At 41.7% G+C, this 20642-nt stretch overlaps 1 protein-coding gene across 1 annotated transcript in view; it reads right to left on the minus strand.

The window, feature by feature from the left end:
* The window catches only part of LOC106582870 (metabotropic glutamate receptor 6), a 37833-nt gene extending 17207 nt beyond the window's left edge, over positions 1-20626 (minus strand). Inside the window, exons 1-2 of the mRNA XM_014166437.2 lie at positions 19924-20626; positions 18163-18773 (exon numbers count right to left, since the gene is read on the minus strand). Coding sequence (XP_014021912.1) covers positions 18163-18732 — 570 coding nt within the window. The 5' untranslated portion in view covers positions 18733-18773; positions 19924-20626. The remainder of the gene's footprint in view (positions 1-18162; positions 18774-19923) is intronic.
* Positions 20627-20642: the final 16 nt, after the last annotated feature.

Raw genomic sequence — 20642 nt, forward strand, 5'->3', positions numbered from 1 at the left:
AAAAATGCTCAGAGGCTACATCCTGAGAAAGTATGGCCTGGTCAAAGCCACAAACAGAGAATGAGGGAAAAGGGAAACAGGCCAACAAGTCTTCAATACTCCATTAAAAAGCAGTGTAACAGAATTATCACAGCCACAGAAGACAAAATCACTAGATTCTATGAACGTGATGACAACAGAGCAACAACCGGGAAAAAGGACACACTAACGAGGAGCTAGAACAAAAAGAAGAAGCGCTTCTTGAATGGTGCAATTCAGAACCTTTATCAGAAGTTTAAGAGGGAATATTCAGAGATTAAAATGTCCTACTATGAATTCTTCAAAAGAAGAATTTGGGTTGTCAAGCCAACAGTCCAGGATAGGAACACATGCCTCTGCAAAATCCACGCCAACCTCCAGTTCATGGTGGACAAACGACAGTATCACAAAGTGATCAGCTGCAACAACATTGAGAACCTTATTGAATCTTTCTGCTGTGAGGACCTAAAGAAAGAGTGCATGTACACAGTGTTCCCTTTGCCAAGCAAAAGAGCTTAAACATCTGACTTTGATGCTGGTGAGCAGACATGCTGGTTTAGGTGGAAAAACAAAGCTGAAGAGAGAAGACAAAGAGGGAAACATGGAGAAGTTCATTGTACATTTGACAGTAAAATGTGGCACACTACAGACTCTACTGGAGGACTTCTCCAAAGGAATGAAAGAGAACTTGGGGAAACACGTGTACAATATTTGACACCAATAAAGAGGAGATCATTGTGCATATTGACTTTGCAGAGAACCACTTGTGTAAATACACCAGTGAAATCCAGGCAGTTCACGTTGGTGATTCTCACAAGCAGGTGACCCTCCACACCTGTTTTGGATATACTACAAATTATACAGTTTCACTTTGCTCACTGAGCTCTTCTATGCGGCATGACCCCTCAGCTATCTGGGCCCATCACTCAAAAACACTGGCCTACTTCCTTGAGCTCTACCCATCGGCTTCTTTTGGAATCTTACTTTGTCTTATATTAATTAAATGTTTAACAATGGTTGTTGTTCAAAATGTTTGCAATAAAATATTGTTTTCATACGTTTTCTTTTAACATACTGTAGATGTCATTTCCACCACACCCATATTTTCTGGGTAAATTAGTATAGTATGTATAATTTACATTGATTGGTTTGTTTTAGATAGGTGGTTGATATCATAATCTCACAAAAAGGTTGGGTGGAAATATTTTATTTTTCATGATAAATAAACATTTTCAGCTGTCACAAAGGCAAGTTTATACATTCAGGGGTCGTGTTGAATTATTAATATTAGGAAAACCTTAAAAATCACAATAATATTCAATACAAGTTAATGTACAAATGTATAAGAAATATGTCTAAATAAATTGTATGATATTTATTTTTCAACTAAAATGGATGTTTAATGACGTGATGGAATTGACATTTGTCCATGGCTGTCTGGGAAAAATGACAAAGATATATAAATTCCTGAATAGTATGATCGCAGCCATTATCAAATATTGTTTCTAGACAAATCAAAGACAATTATAATACTGGTAAAATGGTGTTTTAATAAGTTTTAATTTCTGAAATCTTGCAGGGCCAAAGTGCCCGAAGTTGCAGAATCACCCAGTTACCATGTTGCCAACTTTTAGGTAGACCCACAACTTTTGTTTAGTCTGGAAAATATTGCAAAACATGTTGATGCTCTCATTATCACTGTGTTGACACATACTGCTTTTTTTGTTACTATTTTGCATGCTGCGTGAGCCTGGTGGATGCCACACCCCTAACTCAAACTGATCTGAAAGAGGTGGCTGCAGCTTTGGTCCATGTTGTGTCTAGAACTGTCTCCACACTGACAGGAAAACACACGCACTGCTGTGAAGAAGCTTGCCAGACCCAAATGCTTCAAATGACACAATTACATAAGAGGCTGTCTGTTTGACAAGGTGTTTATCAAAAGGAAACCACCAGAACAATCCCTCACAAGGTCGACTAAAAACTGTGAAAAAGTACATTTATTGAAACTGTTTTATCATTAACTAGTGATTCATGAATTACATGTTGCCTACATGTTGTTACCCTTTCCTGATGTAATTTAATAAATCCTGACTGCTGTCTCTAGGCTAGTATTATATGGCACTTGTAGCTGAATGTATTGCTAATACCGCCCCAAAAACATTGCCATTCCCATGCTGTTTCATTCTGTGTATCTCATTAATCATTTACATAAACATCTGTGTGTGCTATGTTGTGTTGTTTTTCCTGTGTTGACAGTTGGTCAAAATGACAAGAATTACAAATATATTTATACATTTTCTTTCATTGATTTTGATCTAGGTGCCAGTTCCAACATCATAAATTGTGTACTCTGCCAGGTCTTAACTACATGTTCTCTGTGGTATTTTATTGAATTTGGCCAGTTCGTTAAGTACACCACCCCGTTCACAAAAATGGTTCGCTCCTACAGACAGACAGAGTCACGTGGCTGTCACTTGCTATATAAAGCAGGCAGACAGGCATCGATGCATTCCATTACTGTTCGATTGAATGGGCAAAACGAGTGACCAAAGAGACTTTGAGCATGATATGATCGTTGGTGCCAGGCGTGCCGGTTCCAGTATCTCAGAAACGGACGGCGTCCTGGGCTTTTCACGCACGACAGTGTCTAGGGTTTACCAAGAATGTTGCGACAAACAAAAAACATCCAGTCAGCGGCAGTCCTTTGGGCGAAAAAAGCTTGCGGGTGAGAGACGATGAAGTAGAATGGCAAGAATCGTGCAAGCTAACAGGCGGACCACAAACAGGCAAATAACGTTGCAGTACAACAGTGGTGTGCAGAATGGCATTTCGGAAAGCACAACTTGTCGGTCCTTGTCATGGTTGGGCTATTGCAGCAGAAGACCACACCGGGTTCCACTTCTATGAGCTAAAAACAAGAAGAAGCGGCTCCAGTGGGCACGTGATCACCAACACTGGACAATTGAGGAGTGGAAAAACATTCTCTGGTCATACGAATCCCGGTTCCTGTTGCGTCAAGCTGATGGCAGAGTCGGGATTTGGCGTAAGCAGCATGAGTCCATGGCCCCATCCTGCCTGGTGTCAACGGTACAGGCTGGTGGCAGTAATGAAATGGTGTGGGGAATGTTTTCCTGGCACGCGTAGGTCCCTTGATACCAGTTGAGGAACATTTGAATGCCACACCTTGTAGAATCCATGCCCCGAAGAATTCAGGCTGTTCTGGAGGCAAAGGCAGGTCCGACCCGCTACTAGATGGGTGTGACCAATAAACTGTCAACTGAGGTTTAAACGAGAGCATGTAGAGTTCTGTAGAGTAGAGTTCTGCCTAGGAAAGGAAGGATGGACGACCCAGAGTTACCTCTGCTGCAGAGGATAAGTTCATTAGAGTTGCAGCCCAAATAGATGCTTCACAGAGTTCAAGTAACATGTATTTGGGCTGCAATTTCTGAGGCTGGTAACTCTAATGAACTTATCATCTGCAGCAGAGGTAACTTCGGGTCTTCCTTTCCTGTTGCTGTCCTCATGAGAGCCACTTTCATCATAGCTGATCCTAACTGTTATAGGCCTATTTCTATTTTGCCCTGTTTATCAAAAGTGTTGGAAAAACTTGTCAATAATCAACAGACTGGCTTTCTTGATGTCTATCGTATTCTCTCTGGTATACAATCTGGTTTCCGCTCAGGTTATGGATGTGTCACTGCAACCTTAAAGGCCCTCAATGATGTCACCATTGCCCTTGATTCTAAGCAATGTTGTGCTACTTTTTTATTGACTTGGACAAAGCTTTTGATACGGTAGACCATTCCATTCTTGTGGGCCGGATAAGGAGTACTGGTGTCTCTGAGGGGTCTTTGGCCTGGTTTGCTAACTACCTCTCTCAAAGAGTGCAGTGTTTAAAGTCAGAAGATCTGCTGTCTCAGCCACTGTCTCAGCCACTGCCTGTCACCAAGGGTGTACCCCAAGGCTCGATCCCAGGCCCCACGCTCTTCTCAATTTACATCAACAACATAGCTCAGGCAGTAGGAAGCTCTCTCATCCATTTATATGCAGATACAGTCTTATACTCAGCTGGCCCTTCCCCGGATTTTGTGTTAAAATCTCTACAACAAAGCTTTCTTAGTTTCCAACAAGCTTTCTCTACCCTTAACCTTGTTCTGAACACCTCCAAAACAAAGCTCATGTGGTTTGGTAAGAAGAATGTAAACTGGTCATCTCTGTAATCCCGTCGGAAGACCACCTCTTAGGCCTCACTCCCCCCTATCTGAGATATCTACTGCAGCCGTCATCCTTCACATACAACACCCGTTCTGCCAGTCACATTCTGTTAAAGGTTCCCAAAGCTCACACATCCTTGGGTCGCTTGTCTTTTCAGTTCGCTGCAGCTAGTGACTGGAACGAGCTGCAACAAACACTCAAACTGGAAAGTTTTGTCTCAATCTCTTCATTCAAAGACTAAATCGTGGACACGCTTATTGACAGTTGTGGCTGCTTTGAATGATGTATTGTTGTCTCTACCTTCTTGCCCTTTGTGCTGTTGTCTGTGCCCAATAATGTTTGTACCATGTTTTGTGCTGCTACCATGTTGTGCTGCTGCCATGTTGTGTTGCTACATTGTTGTTGTCATGTTGTGTTGCTACCATGCTGTGTTGTTGTCTTAGGTCTCTCTTTATGTCGTGTTGTGTTGTCTCTCTTGTCGTGAAGTGTGTTTTGTCATATTTTAATTTAATTTATTTTTATTTTTAATCCCAGCCCACGTTCCCACAGGACGCCTTTTGCCTTTTGGTAGACCGTCATTGTAAATAAGAATTTGTTCTTAACTGACTTGCCTAGTTAAATCAAGGTTAAATAAAAAATAAAAATAAACCGACATCTCAACATCAACTGTTCAGAGGAGACTGTGTGAATCAGGGCGGCCCATCAGGAAGTTCAGGGCCAAATCGCACAGGATGGGGTTTGGACCCAGGGCCTCAAGATGAATGATGACCATGGAGGGTACTATAGTGTTGAATGCTGAGCTGTAGTCAATGAACAGCATTCTTACATAGATATTCCTCTTGTCCAGATGGGATAGGGCAGTGTGCAGTGTGATAGCGATTGCATCGTCTGTGGACCTATTGGAGCGGTATGAAAATTGCAGTGGGTCTAGGGTGACAGGTAAGGGGGAGGTGATATGATCCTTGAATAGTCTCTCAAGGTACTTCATGATGACAGTTCAGTTACCTTTGCCTTCTTGGGTACAGGAACAATGGTGGCCATCTTGAAGCATGTGGGGACAGCAGACTGGGATAGGGAGAGATTGAATATGTCCGTAAACACACCAGCGAGCTGGTCTGCGCATTCTCTGAGGACGTGGCTAGGAATGCCGTCTGGGCCGCAGCCTTGCGAGGGTTAACACATTTAAATGTCTTACTCGCGTTGGCCATGGAGAAGGGGGGGGGGGCACAGTCCTTGGTAGCGGGCCGCGTCGGTGGCATTGTATTATCCTCAAAGGCGGGCAAAGAAGGTGTTTAGTTTGTCTGGAAGCAGAATGTTGGTGTCCGTGACGTGGCTGGTTTTCTTTTTGCAGTCCGTGATTGCCTGTAGACCCTGCCACATAGGTCTCATGCCTGAGCCGTTGAATTGTGACTCCACTTTGTCCCTATTCTGACTTTTCGCTTGTTTGATTGCCTTGTGGAGGGAATAACTATACTGTTTGTATTCGGCCATATTCCCAGAGCATCTTTCCATGGTTAACTTTTTAGTGACAGGGGGCAGTATTCGGAAATTCAGATGAATGACGTGCCCAAATTAAACTGCCTGCTACTCGGGCCCAGAAGGTAGGATATGCATATTATTATTATTGGATAGAAAACACTCTGAAGTTTCTAAAACTGTTTGAATGATGTCTGTGAGTATAACAGAACTCATATGGCAGGCAAAAACCTGAGAAAAAATCCAACCAGGAAGTGGTTGTAGTTTTTCAAGTGATTGCCTATCCAAACTACAGTGTCTGGGGGGTTATTTTGCACTTCTTTAGGCTTCCACTAGATGTCAACAGTCTTTAGAACCTTGTTTCATGCCTCTACTGTTACTGGGGAGAGAATAAGAGCTGACTGAAGCCTGAGACCTATGAGTTGTTTACTGCTCAATCACACAGGCGCGCCGTTCGTTCTTTTTCCTCTGTAATGAATACGCTATTGTCCGGTTGGAATATTATCGAAGATTAATGTTAAAAAGACCCTAAGGATTGATTGTAAACATCGTTTGACATGTTTCTACGAATGGTAATGGAACTTTTTGACTTTTCGTCTCGGGTTTTGCGCTCGCGCATTATGCCTTTGGAATAGTGTTCTGAACGTGCGAACAAAACAGAGATATTTGGACATAAATATGGAGTTTATTGAACAAAATGAACATTTCTTGTGGAAGTGGGAGTCCTGGGAGGGCATTCGGACGAAGATCAGCAAAGGTAAGTGAAGATTTATAATACTATTTCTGAGTTTTGTTGGCTCCAGAACTTGGCGGGTAACTGTATAGCCTGATTTGATGGCTGAGCTCTGTACTCAGAATATTGAACAATGTGCTTTCGCCATAAAGCTATTTTGAAATCTGACACAGCGGTTGCATTAAGGAGAAGTGTATCTATAATTCTTTCAATAACTGTTGTAAATTTGATCAATGTTTATGATGAGTATTTTTGTAAATTGATGTGCTCATTCACCGGAAGTTTTGGGAGGCAAAACATTTCTGAACAATGTAAAATGGGGTTTTTGGATATAAATATGAACTTTATCGAACAAAACATACATGTATTGTGTAACATTGAGTCCTGGGAGTGTCATCTGATGAAGATCGTCAAAGGTTAGTGATTAATTTTAGCTGTATTTCTGTTTTTTGTGAGGCCTCTCCTTGCTTGGAAAATGGCTGTGTGGTTTTTCTTGTTTAGGCGCTGTCCTAACATAATCTAATGTTATGCTTTCGTCGTAAAGCCTTTTGAAATCGGACAATGTGGTTGGATTAACGAGAAGTGTATTTTTAAAATGGGATATAATAGTTGTATGTTTGAGAAATTTGAATTATGAGATTTTTGTTGTTTTGAATTTGCCGCCTTGCTATTTCACTAGCGTCCCACATGTCCCAGAGAGGTTAACCTGTTTGGGATAGGGGGCAGTATTTGCACGGCCGGATAAAAAAACGTACCCAATTTAATCTGGTTACTACTCCTTCCCAGAAACTAGAATATGCATATAATTAGTGGATTTGGATAGAAAACACTCTAAAGTTTCTAAAACTGTTTGAATGGTGTCTGTGAGTATAACAGAACTCATATGGCAGGCCAAAACCTGAGAAGATTCTATACAGGAAGTACCCTGTCTGACAATTTGTTCTCCTTCTAGGGCATCTCTATCAAAATACAGCATCTCTGCTGTAACGTGACATTTTCTAAGGCTTTCATTGGCTCTAAGAAGGCGCCAGAAAGTGGAACGAGAGCTCTCCAGTCTCTGGGCGAAAAACAGCAGGGGTTTTTGTGAGTGGTCCTTCTGAGAACAATGACACTGGAGCGCGCGTGCACGAGAGGACTCCATTTTTTTAACTACACATCCGCCATGCTGATCCTTAACACAGGGGCCCCTCAGGGGTGCATGCTCAGTTCCCTCCTGTACTCCATATTCACGCATGACTGCACAGCCAGACACGACTCCAACACCATCATTAAGTTTGCCGATGTCACAAAAGTGGAAGGCCTGATCACCAACAATGATGAGAGCATATAGAGAGGAGGTCAGAGACCTGGCCATGTGGTGCCAGGACAACAACCTCTCCCTCAACGTGATCAAGACTAAGGAGATGATTGTGGACTACAGGAAAAGGAGGACTGAGCATGCCCCCATTCTCAGTGACGGGGCTGTAATGGGGCAGGTTGAGATCTTCAAGTTCCTTGGTGTCCACATCACCAACAAACAAACATGATCCAAGCACACCAAGACAGTTGTGTAGAGGGCACAACAAAACCTATTCCCCCTCAGGAGACTGAAAAGATTTGACATGGGTCCTCAGATCCTCAAAAAGTTCTACAGCTGCACCATCGAGTGCATCCTGATTGGTTGCATCACTGCCTGGTATGACAACTGCTCGGCCTCCGACCGCAAGCCACTACAGAGGGTAGTGCGTACGGCCCAGTACATCATTGGAGCCAAGCTTCCAGCCATCCAGGACCTCTATACCAGGTGGTGTCAGAGGAAGCCCCTAAAAGACTCCAGCCACCCTAGTCATAGACTGTTCTCTCTGCTACCACACGGCAAGCGATACCGGAGCGCCAAGTCTTGGTCCAAGAGGCTTCTTAACAGCTTCTATCCCGAAGCCATAAGACTGCTGAACATCTAATCAAATGGCTACCCAGAATACTTGCATTGCCCCCCCTCTTTTACACTGCTGCTACTTTCTTTTATTATCTATGCATAAGTCACTTTAATAACTCTACCCACATGTATATATTACCTCAATTACCTCAACTAACCGGTGCCCCCGCACATGACTCTGTACCAGTACCCTCTGTATATAGCCCCGCTATTGTTATTTTACTGGTGCTCATTAATTATTTGTTACTTTATTTCTTTTTTTTTTTGGTATTTTTCTTAAAACTGCATTGTTGGTTAAGGGCTTGAAAGTAAGCATTTCACTGTAAGGTCTACACCTGTTGTATTCGGTGCATGTGACAAATACAATTATTTGATTTGAAACTAATCAAAATATATTTCAGATTCTTCAAAGTAGCCACCCTTTGCCTTGATGAAAGCTTTGCACACTCTTGGAATTCTCTCAACCAGCTTCACCTGGAATGCTTTTCCAACAGTCTTGAAGGAGTTCCCACATATGTTGAGCACTCGTTGGCTGCTTTTCCTTCACTCTGCAGTCTAGTTCATCCCAAACCATCTCAATTGGGTTGAGGTCAGGTAATTGTGGAGGCCAGGTCATCTGATGCGCACTCCATCACTATCGTTCTTTGTCAAATAGCCCTTACACAGCCTGGAGGTGTGTTTTGGGTCAATATCCTGTTGAAAAACAAATGATAGTCTCACTAAGCCCAAACCAGATGGGATGGCGTATCACTGCAGAATGCTATGGTAGCCATGCTGGTTAAGTGTGCCTTGAATTCTAAATAAATCACTGACAGTGTCATCAGCAAAGCACTCCCACACCACCACACCTCCCCCTCCATGCTTCATGGCGGGAACCACACATGCGGAGATCATCCATTCATCTACTCTGCGTCTCACAAACACATGGCGGTTGGAATTAAAAATCTCACATTTCCCCCAGTCTAATGTCCATTGCTCATTTTTCTTGGACCAAGGAAGTCTCTTCTTCTTAGCAAGATGGCGCCGACAGAGAGGGTCGCCTCACTTCTAGTCCTTAGGAAACTATGCAGTATTTTGTTTTTTTAATGTATTATTTCTTGCATTGTTAGCCCAGAAAATCTTAAGTATTACTACATACAGCCGGGAAGAACTATTGGATATCAGAGCGACGTCAACTTACCAGCACTACGACCCAAAACATCACCGGCAGTGGAGAGGCACTCGAGGCGGCCTGCTGGTTCGCACATACCACCCACCGCTTCCGAGTATATTACACGCCAATGTTCAGTCTTTGGATAACGAAGTTGATGAGTTTAGAGCAAGGATTTCTTTCCAGAGAGACATCGGGGCCTGTAACATACTTTGTTTCACGGAAACATGGCTCTCTCGGGATACTCTGTCGGAGTTGGTAAAGCCAGCAGGATTCTCAGTACATCGCTCAGACAGGAATACATATTTCTCCGGGAAGCAGAAGGGTGGAGGGGTGTGTTTCATGATTAACGACTCATGGTGTAATTCTAGGAACATACAGGAACTCAAGTCATTTTGTCCACCCGACCTAAAATACCACACAATTAAATGCTGACCATATTATCTCCCAAGAGAATTCTCCTCCATCATCGCCACGGCCGTTTACATCGTACCTCAAGCCGAAACTTTGACGGCCCTCAAAGAACTTCACTGGACTTTATGCAAAATGGAAACCACATATCCTGAGGCTGCATTTATTGTAGCAGGGGATTTTAACAAAGCAAATCTGAGGACTAGGCTGCCGAAGCTCTATCAAAATATTGACTGTCTTTCTCACGCTACTAAGACTCTCGACCATTGCTATTTAAACTTCCGGAATGCTTACAAGGCCCTCCACTGCCCTCCCTTTGGAAAATCTGACCACGACTCCATCTTGCTCCTCCTGTCCTATAGGCAGAAACTTACAGGAAGTGCCCGTGCTTCATACTATTCAACACTGACCTGACCAATCGGAATCCACGCTTCAGGATTGTTTTGATCACGTGGACAGGGATATGTCCTTGGTAGCTTGCGAAAATAATCTAGACGCATACACGGATATGGTGACTGAGTTCATAAGGAAGTGTATAGGAGATGTAGAACCCACTGTGACTATTAAAACCTACCCTAACCAGAAACCGTGGATAGATGGTAGCATTCGTGCGAAACTGAAAGTGTGAACCACCACAATTAACCATGGCAAGGCGACTGGTAATATGGCAGAATATAACATTTTACATTTACATTTAAGTCATTTAGCAGACGCTCTTATCCAGAGCGACTTACAAATTGGTGCATTCACCTTATGATATCCAGTGGAACAACCACTTTACAATAGTGCATCTAAATATTTTGTTTGATTACGCAAGGTAATCAAACAAGCTAAACGTCAGTATAGAGATAAAATGGAGTCGCAATTCAATGGCTCAGACACGAAACGTATGTGGCAGGGACTACAAACAATCACGGGTTATTAAAGCAAAACCAGCCACGTCGCAGAGACCGACGTCTTGCTTCCAGACAGGCTAAACACATTCTTTACACACTGAGGATAACACAGTGCCACCGACGCAGCCTGCTACCAACATAAGTAAAACATTTAACAATTCTCAAGGATAAGGAAACGCCCCTTTCTTTCAATTTTCACCTAAAATGACATACCCAAATCTAACTGCCTGTAGCTCAAGCCCTGAAGTAAGGATATGCATATTCTCTGTACCATTTGAAAGGAAACACTTTGAAGTTTATGGACATGTGAATGGAATGTAGTAGAATATAACACAATAGATCTGGTAAAAGATAAAACAAAGAAAAACCAACCGTTCTTTTGTATTATTTTTGTATTTCATCTTTGAAATGCAAGAGAAAGGCCATAATGTATTATTCCAGCCCAGGTGCAATTTAGATTTTGGCCACTAGATGCCATCAGTGCATGTGCAAAGTTTTAGACTGATCCAATGAACCATTGCATTTCTGTTCAAAATTTAAAAAAGACTGCCCAAATGTGCCTAATTTGATTATAAATAGCTTTTCATGTTCAAAATTGTGCACTCTCCTCAAACAATAGCATGGTATTCTTTCACTGTAATAGCTACTGTAAATTGGACAGTGCAGTTATATTAACAAGAATTTAAGCTTTCTGCCAATATTAGTTATGTCTATGTCCAGGGAATTTTTCTTGTTACTTACAACCACATGCTAATCACATTAGCCTACGTTAGCTCAACCGTCCCGTGGAAGGGACACCAATCTCGACGTATTAACCTTCGCAAGGCTGCCGGCCCAGACGGCATCCCTAGCCGTGTCCTCAGAGCATGAGCAGACCAGCTGGTTAGTGTGTTTACGGGCATATTCAATCTCTCCCTATCCCAGTCTGCTGTCCCACATGCTTCAATATGGCCACCATTGTTCCTGTGCCCAGGAAGGCAAAGGTAACTGAACTTAATGACTATCGCCCTGTAGCACTCACCTCTGTCATCATGAAGTGCTTTGAGAGACTAGTCAAGGATCATATCACCTCTACCTTACCTGCCACCCTAGACCCACTTCAATTTGCTTACTGCCCCAATAGATCCACAGACTATGCAATCGCCATCACTCTGCACACTGCCCCATCCCACCTGGACAAGAGGAATACCTACATAAGAATGCTGTTTATTGACTATAGCTCAGCGTTCAACACCACAGTACCCTCCAAGCTCATCATTAAGAGGCCCTGGGTCTGAACCCCATCCTGTGCAACTGGGTCCTGGAGTTCCTGACGGGCCGCCGACAGGTGGTGAAGGTAGGAAACATCACCTCCACTGATCCTCAACACTGGGGCCCCACAAGGGTGCGTGCTTAGCCCCCTCCTGTACTCCCTGTTCACCCATGACTGCGTGGCCAGGGACGCCTCCATCTCAATAATCAAGTTTGCAGATGACACAACAGTAGTAGGCTTGATTACCAACGATGACAAGACAGCCTACAGGGAGGAGGTGAGGGCTCTTGGAGTGTGGTGCCTGGAAAACAACCTCTCTCTCAATGTCAACAAAACCAATGAGATAGTCGTGGACTTCAGGAAACAGCAGAGGGTGCACCCCCTTATCTACATCTACGGGACCGCAGTGGAGAAGGTGAAAAGCTTCAAGTTCGTTGGCGTACACATCAGTGACAAACTGAAATGGACCACCCACACAGACAGTGGTGAGGTCAGTACAGGTGCATCAAAGCTGGGACCGAGAGACTGAAAAACAGCTTCTATCTCAAGGCCATCAGACTGTTAAACAGCCATCACTAGCACATTAGAGGCTGCTGCCTATAGGCATAGACTAGAAATCACTGGCCACTTTAAGAAATGGAACACTAGTCGCTTTAATAATGTTTACATATGTTGCATTACTCATCTCATATGTATATGCTGTATTCTATACTATTCTACGATATCTTAGTCACTTAATAATGTTTACATATCTTGCATTACTCATCTCATATGTATATACTGCTGTTTTCTATACTATTCTACTGTATCTTAGTCCGTTCCGCTCTGACATCGCTCGTCCATATGTATATAGTCTTAATTCATTCCTACTTAGATTTGTGTGTATTGGGTATATGTTGTGTAATTTGTTAGATATTACTTGTTAGATATTACTGCACTGTCGGAGCTAGAAGCACAAGCATTTCGCTACACCCGCAATAACATCTGCTAATCACGTGTATGTGACCAATAAAAATTGATTTGATGATTCGATCTTAGTCCTGTATTGACACATTGCCTGTTTGATGGTTCATCGGAGGGCATAGCGGGATTTCTTATAAGCTTCCGTGTTAGAGTCCCGCTCCTTGAAAGCGGCAGCTCTACCCTTTAGCTCAGTGCTGATGTTGCCTGTAATCCATGGCTTCTGGTTGGGGTATATACGTACAGTCACTGTGGGGACGACGTCATCGATGAACTTATTGATGAAGCCAGTGACTGATGTGATGTACTCCTCAATGCCATTGGAAGAATCCCGGAACATATTCTAGTCTGTGCTAGCAAAACAGTCCTGTAGCTTAGCATCTGCTTTATCTGACCCCTTTTTTATTGACAGAGTCACTGGTGCTTCCTGGTTTAATTTTTGCTTGTAAGCAGGAATCAGGAGAATAGAATTATGGTCAGATTTACCAAATGGAGGGCGAGGGTGAGCGTGGTACACATCTCTGTGTGTGGAGTAAAGGTGGTCTAGAGTTTTTTTCCCTCCAGTTGCACATTTAACATGCTGATAGAAATGAGGTAAAACAGATTAAAGTTTCCCTGCATTAAAGTCCCCGGCCACTAGGAATGCCGCCTCTGGATGAGTGTTTTCCTGTTTGGTTATGGCGGTATAGAGCTCATTGAGTGCGGTCTTAGTGACAGCATCGGTCTGTGGTGGTATGTAGACAGCTACGAAAAATACAGATAGTGTGTTCTACAGCTTATCATGAGATACTCTACCTCAGGCGAGCAAAACCTTGAGACTTCCTTAGATATCGTGCACCAGTAGTTGTTTACAAATAGACATAGACTGCACCCCTTGTCTTACCAGAGGCTGCTGTTCTATCCTGCCAATGCAGTGTGTAACCTACCAGCTGTATGTTAATCATGTCGTTGTTCAGCCATGACTCGGTGAAACATAAGATATTACAGTTTTTTATGTCCCGTTGGTAGGATATACATGCTTTTAGCTCGTCCAATTTATTATCCAGCGATTGTGCGTTGGCCAGTAGTACGGATGGCAAGGGCAGATTAGCCACTCGTTGGCGGATCCTCACAAGGCACCCCGATCTCTTTCCGCGATATCTTTTTCATCTCTTTCTCCTGCGAATAACGGGGATGAGGGCCTGTTCGGGTGTCTGGAGTAAATCCCTCTCATTCGACTCATTAAAGATAAATTATTTGTCCAGTTCAAAGTGAGTAATCGCTGTTCTGATTTCCAGAAGCTCTTTTTGGTCATAAGAGACGGTAGCAGCAACATTATGTACACAATAACTTACAAAAAATGTGAGGAAACTAACAAAATTGCACGGTTGGTTAAGAGCCCAAGAAACGGCAGCCACCCTCTCCGGCTCCATCTTACTTGCGCCAATTGTGTACAGATCCTTGCGACATGGGGCCGTACATTATCATGCTGAAACATGAGGTGATGGCGGCACGACAATGGGTCTCAGGATCTCGTCACAGTATCTCTGTGCATTCAAATTGCCATCGATAAAATGCAATTGTGTTTGTTGTCCGTAGCTTATGCCTGCCCATACCACAACCCAATCCACCACCATGCGGCACTCTGTTCACAATGTTGACATCAGCAAACCTCTCGCCCACACGACACCATACACGCTGTCTGCCATCTGCATAGTACAGTTGAAACCAGGATTCATCCGAGAAGAGCCTACTTCTGCAGTGTGCCAGTGGGCATCAAAGGTGAGCATTTGCCCACTGAAGTTGGTTATGATACCGAACTGCAGTTAGGTAAAGACCCTGGTGACAATGACAAGCACGCAGATGAGCTTTCCTGAGATGGTTTCTGATAGTTTGTGCAGAAATTATTTGGTTGTGCAAACCCACAGTTTCTTCAGCTGTCCAGGTGGCTCGTCTCAGATGATCCCGCAAGTGAAGAAGCTGAATGTGGAGGTCCTGGGCTGGCATAGTTACACGAGGTCTGCTGTTGTGAGGCCGGTTGGACGTACTGCCAAATTCTCTAAAACGACGTTGGAGGCGGCTTATGATAGAGAAATGAACATGCAATTATCTGGCAACTGCTATGGTTGACAGTCAGTATGCCAATTGCACGCTCCCTCAAAACTTGAGACTTCTGTGGCATTGTGTTGTGTGACAAAATTGCACTTAATAGAGCGGTTTTTATTGTCCCCAGCTCAAGGTGCACCTGTGTAATGATCATGCTTCAGCTTCTTGATATGCCATACCTGTCAGGTGGATGGATTATCTTGGTAAAGGAGAAATGCTCACTAACAGGGATGTAAACAAATTTGTGTACAACGTTTTAAAGAAATAAGCTTTTTGTGTTTGAAAAATGTCTTGGATCTTTTATTTCAGATCATTAAACATGGGACCAACACTTTACATGTTGCGTTTATATTTTTGTTCAGTGTATTTGAAAAAATGGTGAAAGTGTTTGCTATTGGACTGAATGTAAATATATACTTTTACATAATCTATACAGCTAAAAACAACAATGGCATTGACATTGAGGTTAAGAACGTGTACTATATCAATTTACCTAATTTTGCTAACTGTTACTTTGGACAAAAACATCAGTATTGTGTAATGCTTTTTATATAAAAACGAAATCTTAAAATTACAGCGCAATGAGCAAACTCTGAATTTTCAATTAATCTTAATTAATCACAGCAAATCCTACGATTAACTTGATTACATGTGAAAATCCATGTGGAACTTCACATGTCCTAAAACCACGTGTCTGACTCATGTGAAAGAAATATGAATATATATTGTGTTTTTTTACTTGTCATTTGTCACTTGTGTCCGAAAGCCACATATTTTTTCCACATTATGTTTTTAGCACATTTGGTTCTTTGGAAGTTATGGGAACATATGTTTTCGGTTTCACATTGGTTGGGGGAACGAAATCCTACGTTTCCTGAAAACTCATTTCTTTTTTATTGTGAAACAGTATCATTGAGATTCAAACCTATAATCTTCTGGTCTCTATCTGTGGAATTAGTCCACTGCACCACCAGAATAGAGCTACCATGCCATGTTTTCTTACGCATGCAAAGCTGTTTATTTTGGTTTATTCAAACTAGAGGATAGACAGAGTTTTGTTGATGCTGAGAAAGGAATGTATATGTTTTTATATAACATTCTTAGAACGTTCTCTGAATGTTATTAAAGTTTTCTTGTGTTTTTTTTATGGATAGTTTTCTTAACGTTCTCTGAACAATTTGAGAACATGACTTTAAAATAGAACAATGAAGAAACCTGTAGGAAACGTTACGCTGAAGTACTGAAATTCCCACAGAAGAACATTATTTCTTAACATTCTTGGAACAATGGAAACATGAATTTAAATAGAACCATGAGGAAACGTTATGCTGAAGTACTGAAATTCTGAAGTACTGTTGTTTCTAAACGTTCTCTAAACTACAGGATCAGTCAAAAGTTTGGACACCCCTACTCATTCAAGTGTTTTTCTTAATTTTTTTACTATTTTCTACATTGTTTAATAATAGTGAAGACATAAAAACTATGAAATAACACATATGGAGTCATGTAGTATCCAAAAAAGTTTTAAACAATTCAAAATATATTTTATGTTTGAGATTATTCAAAGTAGCCACCCTTTGCCTTGATGACAGCTTTGAGGTGCAGTTAATTGCCGATTTCTGAGGCTGGTAAATCTAATAAACGTATCCTCTGCAGCAGAGGTAACTCTGGGTCTTCCTTTCCTGTGGCGGTCCTCATGAGAGACAGTTTTATCATAGCGCTTGATGGTTTATGCGACTACACTTGAAGAAACTTTCAAAGTTCTTGATATTTTCCAGATTGACTGACATTCATGCCTCAAAGCAGGGGTGGGCAATTCCAGTCCTCGAGGGCCTGAATGGTGTCACAGTTTTGCCCCAGCTAACACACCTGACTCCAATAATCACCTAATAATAAGCTTCAGTTTAGAATGCAATTTGATTAATCAGCTGTGTTTGCTAGGGATGGAGAAAAAGTGTGACACCAATCAGGCCCTCGAGAACTGGAGTTGCCCACCCCTGCCTTAAAGTAATGATGGACTGTCATTTCTCTTTGCTTATTTGAGCTGTTCTTGCCATAATACGGACTTGGTCTTTTACCAAATATGTCTATATTCTGTATAGTACCCCTACCTTGTCACAGCACAACTGATTGGTTCAAATGCATGAAGGAAAGAAATTCCACAAATAAACTTTTAACAAGGCACTCCTGTTAATTGAAATTCATTACAGGCGACTACCTCATGAAGCTGACTGACAGAATGCTAAGAGTGTGCAAAGATGTCTTCAAGGCAAAGGGTGGCTATTTTGAAGAAACTAAAATCTCAAATATATTTTTATTTGTTTAACACTTTTTTGGTTACTACATGACTCCTTGTGTGTTATTTCATAGTTTTGGTGTCTTCACTATTATTCTACAATGTAGAAAATATAAAAATAAAGAAAAACCCTTGAATGAGTAGGCGTGTGCAAATGTTTGACTGGTACTGTAGGTCTATTACATCTCACATAGTTTTAATATTTACTCATGCAAAAATTAGTAGCGGTGCATGGGTAAGATCACTGTGGAATGATGATGACACACACACTGTCATTTCACTCAGAAAACTCTCAAAGGGAAACGCTGTCGTAATACCTTTCATGACAGGTCTCTGGAAGAATCGCAATACTATAGTAACAATGGTGAACTTTTAACTTTTAAGGCACACCTGTTAATTGAAATGCATTCCAGGTAACTATCTCATGAAGCTGGTTGAGAGAATGCCAAGAGTGTGCAAAGCTGTCATCAAGGCAAAGGGTGGCTACTTTGAAAAATCTGAAATATATTTTGATGATCTGTTTAACACTTTTTTGGTTACTACGTAGTTTTGATGTCTTCACTACTATTTTAGTGTAGAAAATTGTTTAAAAAAAATGAAGTAAAACCCTTGAATGAGTAGGTGTGTCCAAACTTTTGACTGGTACTGTATATTGACTCTGATGAAGAAAATGTAAGTGTGTGGATGAGAGTTCAGCATGGGATTATAGTATAGGGAGGGCTAAAAATGCACAGCACAGGAAGGAGTCTCACCGCAAAGAGTCTCAGCACGTTGGCCACCATGATGGACACAGAGCTGCCTGATGCCCCGATTACTCCCACCACCCTCTCTGGTTTGCGAATAATGGGTGGCTCATTGTTGGAGCAGCGCACGTCTGAGTTATCCTTCTGGATGAGGGCCTGGACGAAGGTGAGTGACTGCTCCAGAGCGTAGGTGTCTCTGGAGCAGGTGTCCAGGACCATGGCCCCCAGGGTGATGTTAGGCAGGAGATCAGGGTCACTGTTGATCTGATCCAGCGCATACAGCATGGCCTCCATTCGGTGGATCCCCTTCTCCCTCTTGATCTCCCCACAGGGCACACCGGCTGGCCCACGGGAGTGCACTGGAAACAGGCCACCCAGGGTGATGTCCCCCTTGATCTTGATGGAGTGTGGTTGTGTGCCCTGCTGAGCCCATGACTCTGGACTTAGACCCAGAAACAGCATCCACAGTAACCTGAGCAATGTTGTTACATGGCATCCAAACAGTGGACCAAACCGACAGCAGAACTGTGATGTGTGGCACTGTGATATCATGATTCTGGCCACCAAAGGTTCCTGCATCCAGTGTTAAAGTACCAGGCTTCTCCCTCTACATTTGATACCTGTGAACAGTAATGAGGACATGTTGGTCTTTGGTTTAAGTTCAGTTATAGCTTTTGTTACATCAATTTTAGACTAATTCTGAGTGAACAAAATAACTTTTAATCATGCAAATTGATCTGCAAGCGCTCTTACCATGACATCAGAAATTGCTATACAGTATGTCTTGGCATCAAAGGCATATTACCAAACATTATCATTCAAGCAGACAATATAGAACATGACACTTCAGTTCTTCACCACAATCTCAAAATGGGTATAAAAATATGTGTCTGTGTCCGAGAAGATCTACTGCTTCTAGACTTAAACATAGTCACACTCAAACCCCACAGCAAAGAGTCTTCTAAGTAAAGGGTATCTGCATGGAAAAGGTTGGACAAGTAAAACACAGCCAAGAGAGCAGCAAAGAGCATAGTGATAACATCTCATAAATATTGCACAAAAGCTAACATGGACAGATATGTGTTTTATGAATGTTTTTCATGTTCTGTAAAACTATTTAGGTTTAATGAAACATAAGGGAAACATAGGGGTGAGAAATATAATTAAGGGGCATGTTCAAGATACAAATATGTGTTACGCAAAGAACAAGTCTTATCCTGATTAATTTCATCTTGATATGAAGCTAAGAATATAAATATATACTGAAATATTTATAGCTCAGTTTGACTGCCTAGCCAGCTTACTTTCCTTCCAATTTCACTGTGTCATCCAATTAAGTTATAATGGTATTGAAAATTGGTATATGATGTAAAAGATTTGGTTTAAGACAAATCCGACTAAAGATATTGAAATTACAAGTAAGTTTAATTAAAGTTGTATCTGTTCATGTTTTTTTTGTTGCAAAACAGAGTTTTATCTTAGTTGTATGATTATCATCCAACCAAACATCATATTCTATCATTTGATGCAACATATCAATATTGTGCAAACAATGAAAAAACTGTGTTGGATACTGGCCTGAAGTTTACACAAATGATGCAATGCATTGAAATAGAGATATGCCTCACAGAGATTAAATGTTCAATACACAGTACGGGTAGCAAGCTTAACATGTATATGACACCTAATAAAAGAGTCAAATGTGACCTAGGTTCTTGAAATCTGAAAAGAGGTTTATGGGTGTAATAATTATAAGAATTGACTGCTTACCTGAACATTCCATTTGGAACAGTCTCGATTTCATCCATCACGCCAACACTCCCAAACAGGTCTATTCCCATATTCAATATGTGATGATGTTCATGTGCCAGATTCTTCATTGTTTTCGCAAAAAGTAAATCCATTAACATCTCAGATATTATATGTATTTTCAAAAAATAACTGGAATGGACTCAAATCCTTCAATAACATAACATTTGTTTTAGTTAGCAAAAAAGTATAGAACATTTTGGCTTTCGAGGCTTTAGTGTACAGCATCGTCTGAATCACGGAAAAGTAGAAAAAGCACAATATTATGCCACTTAGATTCTACAAATCACTGCCAGATCCCTTAAAAGTTCTCTCCCACTTGCTCTCTGTTTATGTCACTGCTTCGTTCTCTCTGTTGAACCCTCTTCTCTCTCAGTGCACTAATGGGCACAGATTGAGATTATCATGTGGCTGTCTGTGAAGAAAGCCCTTGGTGGACTAGCCTTTATATTTGTATGCAGCTGTACTATATGTAGTAACCTCCCCCTTTTATGATGGAACTCCGTCACTTTGCAGGGGAGATTAGAAAGGCAGTGACATGAGAATACATTCTCATACACACCTGTAGAGTATCATGTTCTAACAACTGAAACATGTTCAACTAAAACAATAGTGATTCACAATCACATGCAAATGATAAAGATGCATCAGTTTCTCTGCTGTATAGACAAAATCATTTT

This window comes from Salmo salar, chromosome ssa22 (assembly GCF_905237065.1).
Source record: "Salmo salar chromosome ssa22, Ssal_v3.1, whole genome shotgun sequence".
NCBI classification, from domain to species: domain Eukaryota; kingdom Metazoa; phylum Chordata; class Actinopteri; order Salmoniformes; family Salmonidae; genus Salmo; species Salmo salar.